General features: G+C 42.0%; 2 protein-coding genes across 4 annotated transcripts in view; one reads left to right on the top strand and one right to left on the bottom strand.

Annotated features, from left to right (window-relative positions):
- Window positions 1-76: 76 nt before the first annotated feature.
- sgce (sarcoglycan, epsilon) lies at window positions 77-13,330 on the bottom strand. 3 transcript variants are annotated; one of them, XM_085395334.1, is made up of 12 exons: window positions 13,145-13,330; window positions 7,659-7,781; window positions 7,302-7,459; window positions 6,786-6,858; window positions 4,827-5,025; window positions 4,164-4,326; window positions 3,844-4,058; window positions 3,348-3,374; window positions 2,730-2,918; window positions 2,354-2,397; window positions 1,799-1,836; window positions 77-1,135 (listed from the first exon to the last, which is right to left on the bottom strand). In XM_085395334.1, exons 1-12 carry the CDS (start codon window positions 13,191-13,193, stop codon window positions 1,085-1,087), a joined length of 1,329 nt encoding a protein of 442 aa, XP_085251460.1. In that variant the 5' UTR covers window positions 13,194-13,330; the 3' UTR covers window positions 77-1,084. The 3 variants fall into 3 exon arrangements, with proteins under 3 accessions (XP_085251460.1, XP_085251461.1, XP_085251462.1); XM_085395335.1 differs by lacking the exon at window positions 3,348-3,374; XM_085395336.1 differs by lacking the exon at window positions 1,799-1,836.
- The window catches only part of ppp1r9a (protein phosphatase 1, regulatory subunit 9A), a 52,403-nt gene continuing 48,468 nt past the window's right edge, over window positions 10,285-14,219 (top strand). Inside the window, exon 1 of the mRNA XM_085395328.1 lies at window positions 10,285-10,670. The gene's annotated coding sequence lies outside the window, so the exon portion shown is untranslated. The remainder of the gene's footprint in view (window positions 10,671-14,219) is intronic.

Genomic DNA, 14,219 nt, shown 5'->3' on the forward strand with positions numbered 1-14,219 from the left:
TTTATTTACTTGTTGAGGTAATATTCAGCGTTTAACGTTGAGTTTAGCACAGTACCAGTGCACTTACTCAATGCACTTTTCTTTTTTTTTGGCTCAATCAAATGTTGTTTGCAGATTTATGACAATATAACATAAGATGTATTGCAAATGATTTTTTTTTATTTCAGCTGCCATCAGGTAGAAAACATTAAGTCATCCTCTATTCATTTATGTAATGTGGGTTCACAGCGGTACAATTTGCGCAAAATGCGCAGCTTTCATCTTTCTTTCTGGTTGTTTGGGTTCTGTTCTCAAACTGGGAGCCAAGTAAATGTTTAATTTTTAACCACTCAGCACCTCACTGTACAGATGAGAATGGCATATAGATGTTTCTATTCTCTTTGGTGTGTTAAGTTTACTGATCTGTATGATGGTTTGGGTTTTTTCTCATCTATTAGTGAACAACCGCGATACAGTAAATTTGGTTAATGTATCGGGCCTTAATTGATCTCTTTGGTTACGTAAAAGCAACAACTATTTATACCCCGTGTAGGGCCTCTTTTGAAATATATTACATGTATTAAAAAAATTGTGATGTCTTAAAAAAATGTGAAATGTATCCATATTATTTATAAATGCCTTTATTCATTAAGAATTAAGTTGTACATTAAGAATATCTTCATAAAAATGTGCTGTTTTGGCTTCTTTTAGTGGATGGAGTGGGAAGGGGGTGTTTTTTCTTGTTTTCCACTGGGACAGAAAGTTATTTTGAAAGAGTTTATTATCATATGACACATTGAACAAATGTTCTAACACATGGCGACGAAAGCATTTCAATATAAAACACCCTTACGCCCCGAGAGGTCCGCTGGGCAAAGCAGTATGACATACAAACATATTAATCACACTTTAAACATTTAAACGGATATTCCAAAATAGTCTAAGTTATCTTTATAATCGGCTAAGCTCTTCGGGTCTTTTTCACACTCACTAGTCAAGGTGCAAGTGCGCAAGTGGACGATAAAATTTTCACTGCTAACACATGCAGGTTGGCACAAATTTTAGGACAAAGGAAGAGGGGCAGCTGCAACACTGGTGCTTCTGGTCATAAATTCAGAGCTTCAGCCACCTTTCTCTCCTCAGGAATACCATTTACCTGGAACACAGTGAAAGCAACAGCTGAACCACAGAGACGTGACAAAACTTCCAGAAATCTAACACTAAATACAGATGTAAGCAGCAATGCTTGGGATCCAAGCAGACTGCACACACTTTGTTAGTGCTTATTGTTCGCTGGTAACTGATGCATGCTATTGACAACTAGGACTGACAGTTTGTACCCTGCCTGGTCCCTTCCTACAGTAGCTGACTTGCAAGCATAATAATTTTATGCTCTGTCTAATTTAAAGGCCTGCAAAAGCATCACAGTTGCAGTTAGTTGCAGGTGTTAAATAGCTTATTAAAGCATGATTTGACATTTAGCAAAATAAAAATGCCTAACTACAATGAGACACTGCACATCACGGTAGACTGATCATGTTTTGAAGTTTATAACCTCAAGATTAACAAAGTCCACAGATGATGCTCACTTAATTTTTGGACAATTGGTCCAGAATTTCAGAGGAGAAATTAGAATTTTACTTCAGACCACTCTCTCAAGAGTAATGTCTTCTGGATTTTGCAACACAACCATTTTTAGCATGGTGAAATAAATATGGAGAAGATGAAAAATCTGAACATTTACAGTTTTTCCTGCAGCTTCTCTGCTTGGATCCCAAATTATCTCAGCTTTAAATCATGAACAGCCGGCAGCACCTACCTCCAGCCTTCGAAATGTTGACATGACATAGTTATCTCCTTTGTTAGCAGTGAACAGAGAGAGGATTCGGTTAGTGCATCATGCAGCTGATACCCGTGCTCACAGGAGGGCGCTCACACGCCAGCGTCACCATTAGTCGGCTCATGCAGCAGATGATAACGGTGCAGTGATGCAGAAGGAACAGACTGAAGTTATAAGAAACTATGAAGCCAAGTGGTTTTATATGGATTCACATTATTGATGCCAGTATAGTCCAAGAACTGAATTTAGTGAGAAGTAATATAAAGGCAAGTGAATTGTAAGTCATTTTTACTGTGAAGGTGCTTAAACCTTCAGAGGCATGCTTTACTGCACTTGAAGTCCTGATGAACATTCGGCAAGAGAGAGTGTGTTACCAATAGCAGACATCCAGGTATGCTGACTCTATGCTATGAGCTGCTGTTAAACATCTGTCATTTCAAAGAATTCCTGGAAATATACTCCTGACATATGTTCCTGAAAGTTCTAATCATTCAGCTGCTTCATATTACAAGACGGCTGTCTTAAGATTCTCACCTGATGGCCGCTGCTGTGGTATCGTAATCTGGTTTTGCAGATTCCTGAAATCATAAACAACAATATTATGCCAAAGCATGTTATAAAAATGTTTGGGTTTTTTTTTGTTAGTTTCAAGCCCATTAGGAGAAATCATGGGACAGCTTGAAGCTCTTAAGCTCTAGTTGTACTTTCCAAAGGCCTGACTTGCTTTCTGTAGCTATAGTTGTAAACACCACATAGTTGGAAAATGCTTGAAACAACATGGCATTGTTCCAACTTTTCCATTTAACACCTATAAGCCTCATATCTGCATCTGCTAATGAGTGTGGGCGTATGTGTGGCTGTACTTAGTCATCCATCCGTCTTATGTTTCCCACCAAATCCCTGAACTCACGCCTGTGTCTGCATCAGCGGCATGCTGGTGGTCTCGTAGTTGTCGGGGTGGATGGGTGGAACCACCTCGCCGCTGACTGGGTTGAAGACGGGCAGCGTAGAGAGCGGCCAGGAGATTTCCCTGTTCTTTGACATGCTCCTCAGTTCCTTGGTGGACTTCTGGATGGAGCTGTGGTGAACCAGCTGGATGCTGGAGGAGGGGAGAAGCAGTGAATTCATATTGCAGCACGTTTCTGTGTCATGGGTAGGGGGTTGTCTCATCAAAGCTTAAGTGATGTGCACTCAAGTTTGTGCATGCACAAACAGAACTATAACATCCAACCTCACCTACTGCTGTTCTTTTTTTCTTTTTTGGGGGTTTGTTTTCCATTTGTTTGAATTAAATTTTAGGTGTAATGCTGAGTACATAGTTCTGATAATCCTACAGCTGGTCATTACATTTTTTTCAGCAGCCCACTGAATGAATGGATGCCAATGCCAACGCACGTATGAGCGTATGAATGGACATGAAACAGCCATGAATGACAACATAAATGACCAAAACTGCAAACCAAAAACAGAGGGAGAGGGAACAGAAATAAAATTTAAAAGAAGAACACAGGAGAGGTAAAACACTTACTCTGGTGTTTGCATGTTTCTTTTTTCCCTAGAAACAAAACAAAATGGATGAATTAAATACTAATATTAATAGGTAAAGCAACATCTGCACACAAGTGAATGAATGGATTGTTGGATAAAGACAAGGTGGACATGATGTGGAACACTGAGTGAAAAAATAAAAAGGGGAGGGGAGGCACACGTCTATCCCAGCCTGTAAACGATGGATGAGGATGACTGATCATCCATGTTGTGGCTATGCTTCAAAACATCAAGATGCAGATGACAAGAGTCACAGAGACCCGAGACAAACAGTGATGAGGAACTTAACTACTGCATGGTAATGACAAGCTGCAGTTAAAGTCCAGATTTCCATTCTTTTTCAGTTATCCTACAGCTAACTGAGCTTTTCAGGCTTATTTTTGTTGTCTCTCATATGGTTCTCGTACACTTTTGGCTGCTTATTGGGGTATTTGGTGCAAAATTTGCATAGAAATGTTAAGACCGAGCACACTTACACCCCTTCCCGCCTGCAGCACATAGTGTAGCCAAGGATGAAGAAGAGAACTAGCGCCACGGCGGAGGGAACAGCCAACGTGACGAGGAAGTCGGAAAAGTAGTCCCGGCTTTTCAGAGACTCAGACGGGGGTTTGTACTCCCCGAATTCGGGCAGGATCCCTGTTCCGGGTTCGGGACGTGTAACGTAAACTGGGACTACTTTGTTGATGTCAACCTTAAAAGAAAAAAAAAAAACAAAGACATAAAGATCAATTAGAGGTTGCATACTTTTAGTGCATTTTAATGCATTTTTAGTGAATTTGTTGGAACGCATCCTCACCAGAGAAATCTTACACCAGTCGATGTGAAACTGAGCTCGGAACTTCTTGTCACAGCTGATGACGGGCTCCATCTCCTGACTGCAGCGCAGCTGGTTATGTGGGCTTTCCACCTCCCGCAGGCACGACGAGAAGGGAACATCAGCACCGACCATCACATAGACGCTAGAGGAGAGAAGAGAAGAAGAAGATGGAGTCTAATTTTACAAGTTTATGCTGAGGTTTGTAATAATCAAGTGTTCTCTCCTGCTGAGTGCTCTGCTAGAGCTAGCTTTCAAGTTCCAGCGTAAATCTTTGATGAACAACTTATGGCAGCTCATGTTGGCTATTCCCATCTGAGTTAAAGGAACTGACAGCATATCGGTGTAGACGGCTACGTGCTTTCATCTAATTTACAGAAAACTGAGGATCCCCAAAGCCCCAATTAAATTAATGTTAACATAATGTGAGTGGGCTGAAAATACTGTTGATTTGTTTGATTTAGAGAGGTGAAGAGGTCACTCATGGAGAGATTTGGCACAGACGAGCTGAACCGAGTAGAGCTAAATCTTATCCTTGAATCCTTGTAAAGGAAAATATGTAAGTAGGGGATTACTTAAAAAAAAAAAAAAAATCACAAATGTTTTCTGTTTCTGCTCAGATGAGACCCACGTCCAGATCCTCACCCTTCTTTTAAGTTGTTAATAGGTAGCGGCACCCGGCCACCGCGGTCCAGTGCCGATGTAATGTTGATGGCATTCAGCCGCTCGGGCTGCCAAACGTTCTTCACCGCTCCCAGGAAGTCTCCCAGCACCTCACTGGCCAGCATCTCCTCCACATTCATATTTTTGATGTAGAACTCTGCTTGGTAAGGCAGGGGGAACTCTGTGCATAGAGACAAAGACACAGTCAGAGAGACAGAGAGAAAGACTTAAAGAGGTTAAAGGCAGCAGGCTGAGGTAACAGTAGCTGACACTGATTTTTACCAGTCTGTCCACCGGACACTGCTTTGCCTGCGCTGCCTTGTTATGACTCTGCTTCCTTCGGGGGCCAGATGGCAGATGACATCACAGCACAGGGAGAGTGATGTTACATTAGCAGTTTGAACAGCTGCTGAGCGTTCCCCCTGACTCAGTTCATACTGTACTGCCTGTACTGTGATGGGTCAATATGGCAGTGAGCAAATCTACAGAAGCGCAGGTGCAGAGATGCTCTCCACAGCAATACAATGAAAACTCAAACTGAGGTAGGATTGTGTGGGGTTTTCACCATGACTGACTGAAGTGGACACTTCACTAGAACTATACAGTCCTTCAAGTATCCTTTCAAGACATTATGATCTTATTAGGGCTGCCACAAACGATTATTTTGATAGTCAACTAGTCACCGATTATTTTTGCGATTAATCGACTAATCAGATCATGCATCCATTGGCCGTACCAGCATGCATCTGCTCTTATATAACTATCATTAGCTTACAGCGTTAAGTGTTTAAGGTATGTGCTAACTAAAAATAAAGACAAGATGATAGTTTATTAAATTTTAATGAAATTTGCAGATTGTTTCGGTGAAGTTTAATAAACTCCTTGCTATCTAAAATATAACAGGACACCGGAGTATATTCTCAAGCATCTCACACTTCTGATAATCAGCTGTCTGCTTGACGTTTATTCAGCTGTGTAAAAACTATAACTTTAATCTCAGCCAAACCGATTTACTCAGGAACAAATAAAATACTAAAAAAAGCCAAACAATAACATTTGTAAGTTATCTAAGTGACTTATATATGTTTAACCTGAGTAGCGAAAGATGGCGGTGGGTTTGAAAACTATTTGCCGGGTGTCCGGTGTTCTCACGGGCTCTAGTGAGCCCTGCCCCCGGCTAGCTATCGAGCTAGTGGGTAACTGACGTCTCCGAAAACGTCAGAGCGCTTTTGCAAATATGTGGCGTCTTGATAAACTGAGCAGATATTTGAGGTTTACACAGCTACATTCTCGCCTGAAAATATGCTAAACGTTTATTTTGTGACCCAGAAAGAATAATAAGAGTAATATTAAAACTAACTAGCTGCCGCCATTGTTGGAAACTGAGCTGGGCTGCGCTATGAATTCTGGGACACAGCTTCTTCTTCTTCGGGCTTTAGCGGCACCTGGCATCCTAGTACATGCAGTGCTGCCATCTTCTGTTTCAGTCCGTTATTACACTTTTAAATCCTGCTACTTATTCCTGCGTCTTTTGGGATCTTACAAAGCTTCAAACAACGCATCGACTATTAAATCAGTCGTCGACGATTTTGATAGTCGACGTAATTGTGACTGGTCGACTAATCGTGGCAGCCCTAGATCGTATCACATAACCTTCATCTGCAGATTTTGACAAGTTGACATGAAATTGACTTATCTTATTAAAGCTTCAGAACAGCTACTCAGTGCAGTGATGTTACTTTAACGTCTGCTGTATTTACATTCCAAGACCAACGATGAACTTTTGGTTATGCTTGATAAAAGTAATCAAAGACAACATTTTCTCTTAAGGGAAGCTCATTACACAGTCCAAGTACTGAGTGTGCTTCCAGGATTTAATCAGCGAAGCTGCGCAATCTGATCTCAGTTTGCTCTAAGCTCTTATGTACAAGTTCTTCTTACCTTCTGCAGCCTTGATGTTTATGACCAAGTTGTGCCGCGCTGTCTCAAAAGTGCGCCTGTTATAGGCAGTAATCTGTAGGACACAGAGGTGAAAGTTTAAGCCCAGATCAGTCCAGCTTATAAGGCAGCAGTTCTCCAGACAAGGCTGAGCTCGATACACGACCCAGGTTCTGTACCCAGCTGAGGCGCCGTTGAACACTTTAAGCCTTTTGGGAAAAGAATTTGTACAGTAGCTTATGGGAAAGCATAACAAGTATAAAGGAATTTAAGTCTAGCATCTGCAAGAGTAACATAGTACTACGTCGCTTCCAAACACATATGCAAATCAGCTGGGCTCAGTGAAATAAATTCCAACTCATCCTTGGACTACAACTTGACAGATTTCATTGAATGTTTTAAATTTACTTAAGACTTTTGGCACAAAAACAAGCAGTCACTTTCCATAGTTGAAATAAGCAGCAGCACAAATTACTTAATCTCCACTCTTTTCACTTTGAAAGCAGTCCAACCACCCACCTCTATGACAGTGGGCTTGCCAATGTGCTCTGCAGTGGGAGAACCATAGAGCACTCCGTCACTATGTGGGGTCCTTTGGATATATCGTAGCCAGCCCGGCCTGTCGGGGTAGCCCTTCAGGTTGGTGTTGAAAGTGATCGGATCGTTGCTGGGGTCACCTGCAGACAGAGCAGAGGAACAGTAAGGGGGCCAATAACGTGCGTTATGAAATAAGCAGCGCTCTATGGAGTTTATATGCAATCACCACCTCTACAAATGTTTCAGATGTATTTAGATATTCAGATATATTGATGATATACTATACAAACATGATAATAACATGTTTTTGATCACAGTGTGAATGTGACAGCGTTATACCTGATTTTGGGTAAGGAGGAAACTCTCCTTTGAAATACTCCCTCTCCAGAACGTGGACGAACAACACGCCTGCAGACGGGTAGACATTACGGTCTGCGTGCGACCTCGACAGGATGGTGACCACTGAAACACACATTTTAAAGACAACAGAAGTAAGCAGAACATTTCCTGTATGCGTACTATTCATCAATAAAGTGGACCTTGGTGCTTTTTCATATTTTGGTACACACAATAAACACTATGTCCAAATGTTTTTGTGTAGACTGTCATATCTATTTTATTTATAGCCTTAACCAATTTAAAGTCCACTTTAATGTCCTGCCAGCAACAGCAAATGGAAAAAAAGAGAAAATGTTAAACTAGTTTAAACGTGAAATCAATAAGTGTTTGCGGTGATCTATTCTATCTGTTTCTCTTGCCTGGCATCTGCATTCTTGTAAAGGTAGAAGCATTCACTTCCCACAAACGTCAACAAGTGTGAAGAGAAAAACTCAGATTATTGCTCAGACAGACTACAGCTCTGTAAATAAGAAGCGCTTGACAAAACCAGTTAAAGAAAGGGAAAGCGTCTGAGGTACTGTGAGTGAAAGCAGCAGTAATGACAGTCACTCATATTGTACAGAGTTCTTTTAACGCCCTCCCCCCCACTTGATCTCCATTGTGCTGTCTTTTTAGCCCCCGCTCCGTTTCAAACACAAACATTTAGTCTTTATTTGTGAAGGGCATCACTAGGGAAATGGTAGCCCCTTAACAAAAATTTACACAATGTAAGACCGGGGGTGATTTACCCATTTCTCTCCCTCTCTCTCTCCCTCCTTTTGTGTCTTTCTCTTTCATTACTTCCTCCTCTCTTGCTTCATCTTTTTTTGCTTGTGTACAGCACGGCTTTTTTTTTAGCACAGTTTTCTTTTTTTCCCTCTCTCGCTCTCTCTTTCCGTTCTCGATTTTTGCCTTCTCTGTGCCACAGTGGGTGGGAACTCAATTTTTAATCACCATGGGAGACTGAGGCCGAGTGTATGAGGAAGAAGAAGAGGGGGAGGAGGGCTTGCAAAGACGAAGGAAGGGAGACTGGACTGGAGATCTGTGCTATGAAGTGCCAGAGAGGGAGAGAGAGAGGGGGTTTGAACTGTTCTTGCCCGTGGACATACAACTCCAGACACATTAAGCAACTAGGTAAAAGCCTGGGTAAAGTCTCTATGTACATATGTGCCTTCCCACGGGCAAAGAGTGGCTGGTTTTCCCAAGTTTTACAACCCTTTCTAATCTGCTAATCAACCCAGCATTTTCTATCATTAGCATCATAATATTAAGTACTCTTCTCCTTCTACACTGAACACAGGCTGACTTTCAAGGAGAATGCACTGAAGAGAGTAATATCAGGATTTACATTTTAATTCATGTCAATGAGAAGGGGAAGTGAGCATTAGATGCAGTTAATTAATAAACCCTCAGCATCTACAAGTACACCAGTGAGACACTGCAACTCTAAAGACATAAAACAGTCCCACATGTATGTTAAACCCTCCTACAGCTGTGGTCAGTGACAGAGATGCTGAACTGACCATGTGTCTACAGCCCCCAAGGGCTCAGTCACGGCAAGATACAATCAATAGCATTTAGCGGCTGCTAAATGTGGTGTTAGATGAACAACCTGAGGTCGTATCCACCACATCTCTTTTCAAGAAAACCACCTGGGCATGACTAATCTGTGCGATGGCTCTTCTCATCGCAACCGCTGCACCCATCGCATTAGGATCTGGGTTAGTCTGAGACCAAAAATAAACCATCATTCAGTCTCAGCAGACCGCTTACTCGCTGATGACTTCGGTCGATCCTCAAAGCTGAATGCACGCCCTCGGATTCTATTATGTGACACATTGGGCCTCATTAATTCTCCGCCACACAAAGGACCACTTTCAGACCATGCCGGTCAAGGTCAAATCCTGGCTACACTGCTTTAGTCCGAGCCCAAAACTGGATGTGCTGTGAACATTTGCAAGAGATTCGGAGATGGGAGATGTAGGACATTCGAACAGCCTCAAGAAAAAACGAAGTGTTTTAACCTACTGATATTAAACCTTTTCATCCAACAACAAAGATTTAGGGATGAAGACAATTTTATTTTTTAGTCAGTGAAGCTTAAGTATGTTTCAATGCAGCAGCTTCCACTTATGGCTCAGCCAGTGTAAGTAGAGATCACTAACTAAGCTACACCGAGGATTTGCTAATAGCATCAGATCTGCTTATTTGCAGCAGGATGACTTTCTGCCAGGCCTTCTCGAGTTGATGACCAGCAGCACTTCCACCGTACACCAATACATCACCAATTTAAGGTTAATGGTAAACTGTCCACTGCATAATAACCCAGCAGTTTCAGTTGGAGGACAAAGGTAGTGAGGCAAGATGTGCATGACAACACATATAAGAAGCTAGATTTCCCCAACAACAGAAATGTTGCACTACCGTCTATATTCTCTATGAATTGCTTAAAATCATTCAAACACTGCTTTTTAATTTTTTAACCCACATGCCATCATACCATAGTAGATGCTTGACAGGCCTTAGGGGTGGTGGAAATAACTAACCAACTTTATGATTTTCTGGGCTGACCTTAGACTGGGATAATGTCACGACTGACATTGGATTAGTTAAAAATGCCATTGGCAACGTGAAGAAAAGTAAACCTCCCTCCTTCAATTGGCTCCAGCTAACTGAGGCCTCAAACTAGATGAGAGACAACAGAAGGATGTCCTTTAGTTCTGCTGAGTCAGCTTCATGTGCACATGTAGTCTGGGTCATGAGGAATGCATGTGCTCCTTTGGTGTTTAGCGGGGAAGCCCAGAAAACAAGGATCGCTACTGTTGTAGTATTCTGCCAACAGAGTCTGAGAATCGACCTGTTCTCAGACATGGAAGTGAAAGTCGCTGCTGGTGTCACAACAAGCAGAAGTCAACGGATAAAGACAAGGGCGGGCAAGAAACCACCGGTTCCATCCTCTCGCGCTCAATAAATGTAAGTAAATAAAAAATGTATCTACAGTGCTCATTAGCTTTAAAACAGTGCTGCAAAGTATCGACATCACGTTAAGCAGAATAAATATTGCTTTCTGTAATAGTTAATGATTTAGGAGGAATTCTAATTCTAGCAAGGACAAGGTTTAGATGACGTTCAAATTCATTAAAGTGCAGCTACAGCAGAAGAAAGTGGGCCAAGTCTGGGGGCCAGCAGACAACTCAAAACAATAATGCCAGTATTAATGGGGAACCAGCTGAGCGTGTCACTGTGTTATGACCGAGGGGAGGGGGATAGCGGGTCAACACATGACGTGCACCACTGCACACACCCACTCACCGTCTCTGGACACGGCTGCTCTCTGCTTCAAGGCCACGGATTGCTCCACACGGACATTTCTCCCGTGTAAAGCGCTGTGTTTCGTGTCATAGGCATGCACAGTGCAAACTACTGGATCAATGGATAAAAGCATGAATGGAACAAGTTTCTTTTTTTTTAGCAGCAATTTAAACAACAACACCCAGTTTTTAAAGCACTCTGACAAAAATCTGATTCAGTCTGTTGCACCCGTCCAACATTAATTAAAGCCTGTTGTCATAGTTATTGTTTTAGAGGAGTTTGAAATGTTTTCTAAAATATTAACGTAGGCGTTTTTCACAAAATGTTAAAACCAATCTAGACAAAGTGCAAAACAAAATGTAAGCATATTGACTTGACAACAAATACTGCACTACAGACTGCCGCATTTATATCAAGCAATTTGCCAGGCTGAATTTAATGTGGCTTGTTGGAGAGGTGGCATATGGTCAGAGAAGAAGCCACTAGATTTCAGTGCAGATCCTGACACTATCTTGAAAATTGCACAACAGGACACTAGCCTTTGTGAAGGATTAGCTCTCAGTTTGAAAGCCCTTCCGCTTTCAAACTCAATAGCACTTCTCTATTTATGAGTATTAGGTCTCTGTGTATAAAGCTATAGTGTGTTTTGACTGTGGAGTAAAATATCCCACTCTCTTCATGTTAGTTAACACTATAGTAACAGTGCTGTGAATGGGCCCCTTAATTTTGACGTTTTATCAAAGCCTGAAAAAACAAACTGGTCAACAAGTGTTTTGCTACTGGGATTCTTTTGCCTGCACTTTAACAAATTCTACTTGCTATTTTCCAAATCTGAAAACTGTTTTCATGTGGAATGTCTCATTTCCTTGTTTTAGTTATAATATCGCAAGTATTTGACAACTAGAGACAACTGGACTGAAAAGATTTGGTTTCAAGAAAAGTGAAGCCAAAATTAAGGAAGGTGTTTTTGTCTGTCCTGAAATCCATCAACTGGTGCTTGAGGATGGGTTCAAAAGGAAGCAAGCATGGGAAGCATTCATCCAGGTTGTTAAGAATTTTCTATTACATTACATTCTCATCCTGACAAAATCCATGTGATGTTGTCGGTAAAAATCCTCCCTCTCTTTTTCAATGCTTTCGCCTTTCATAACTACATGGGAATCTGCCCGGCCCGGGACCCACCACCAGTCCCCTCTGAGTGCTTTCCCAAACCGCAGTCTCAATACATGCTCATGCCATGTGCCATTACCCTGACATATGCCCCGTGGCAGCTGGGACAGGCTGGATGGATGGATATTAAAATTGTCATCATCAGGGTTAAAAAAAAAAAAAAGCAAAATAAAGAGCTGGTCTTAAGTTCCCAGTAGCAAAAAGAATGACGTATATATGCAGACCAGTGTTATAGCAGTAAACTGGGGCACTGAGATGACATTATCCATTACTCAGCACTTCTTTTGATAACTAATTGTTATCAAAAAGCACTTTTTAACAACATTTGCTGATTCCAGGCTATACTGATATGGAAATCTAATGTATATGTTTCTTTTAAGATTGTAACCACAATAATATCTCAGGCTTAGGTCAGTGATTGAACCTTACATCTTTCATGGAGGTGGGACTCATTGCAGAGACTGTATAGGCTATTAGTACCTAATAAAGTGGCAGCTATGAGTGTGCAGACTTTTAGGAGCAGTGTATTGAAATAAACGAACCTATTCCCTACATTAAATTTTGGATAACCTGAGCTGCTAAACTATCAGGAGCTAGGTAATTAGGCATTCATAACACACCTGTTCTACATAAACCAGGCCTGCGCTAAGAGGGGGAAAAGGCTGAAATAACGACCGACAAGAAACACAGCTAGCAAGAGAAACGTTGTTACTAACAGCTGGAAATGTAAGGTACCGTAGAGAACACAATTTGTCACTAAGTGCACTGTGAAAACCCATAACGTGTAACGGTCTAGCTGTCAAATTGGTAGCCATTTTTTCCTCTTGTCTCCTCCTCAGCCTCTTGGAAAAAAAAATGCTCAACGGCAGCTAGCTAACTGGCTAGCTAACTAGCTCGGATACTTCACCAGAGCCGAACCGTTTTCAAAGATGTCGGGATATTTCCCGAGTTCAGTCGATACGTACCCGTACCAAGCCATACCGCGACAGCTGCGGCGGACATGGTGCAAATCATCTCCCCGAATCTTTACATTAAACAGGACCGCTTTGTCTAATCGCCACTGGGTTTGACAGCCATAATAATAAGCATCCTGCAGCATTCCTCCCTCCGCCTCCTCCTGCCTTCACTGGAAAACACAGCAGGACCGCTCATTGGCTGAACATCTGGATGGAAAAACATGGTAAAACATGATGGGAATCGGAATATAGGAGCGCCACGCCTTTACCAAATGTTTCTGTGTGATGCTCTCGGAACGGTTAGATTATATCTGGCTGCTTGCAAGGAGTGGCTGCCTCTGTGTGCGTGTGTGTGCTTTGCTGTTTATCTGTCTGCTTCTTGTATTCAGACTGATGGGATTTGTCATAATAAAGCATTCCTCCCACTAAAAGCCACAGTTTTTAGTGTTTTGGGGGGGTTGATTTATTCTTGGATCAGGACTTGCAAACACAGATACACCCTCTTAAAAACATGCAAGTCACCTCAGCAGTGCTTGACCTCCTGTGCACAGCTGTAAGCAGCAGAGGCATGTTTGGAAAGTCCTGCTCCAATCTGTCCAGCCTCCCCCCCTGCAGAGACAGTCCAAGCAGACAGATGGTCATGTTTTGGCCCCCTTGGCTCCCAATCACATCTACTAAAGGAGCCTTAATTCAACCCCCCCACGCTTCCCTTGATGTCAGCTCCCACTGAGAGGGCACTTTGATATTGCAGAATAGCCTCCTAATTCTGGCTAACATACTAGCAGTGGTCACTGGGATGCTTCTTGATTGATAAATTCGTATTTGTGACTGGATTCTTGGCTTTCTCAGTGGCGATAGACATGATGCCATCCATCCTCTGTGTTCTGCAGTTCCTGGCTGTTTTCTTCTTCCACCCTCCCCTTTTATCCCCTTAAGATTATTTTTAGGTTGCTTAGCAACATCTTCTCATAGCCAGTGTTTGGACTGGGTATGAATGTATCACAACAACCACTATAGGTCTGTGGATGTACGATGATGCTTAGAAATGGAGGAAAGCGCAGAATTTGTGACTTGGAGAGAAGCT

The sequence above is a fragment of the Rhamphochromis longiceps genome, linkage group LG22 (genome assembly GCF_057381845.1).
Source record: "Rhamphochromis longiceps isolate RC_006_pf linkage group LG22, R_longiceps_female_GT1.1, whole genome shotgun sequence".
Taxonomy (NCBI): Eukaryota; Metazoa; Chordata; class Actinopteri; order Cichliformes; family Cichlidae; genus Rhamphochromis; species Rhamphochromis longiceps.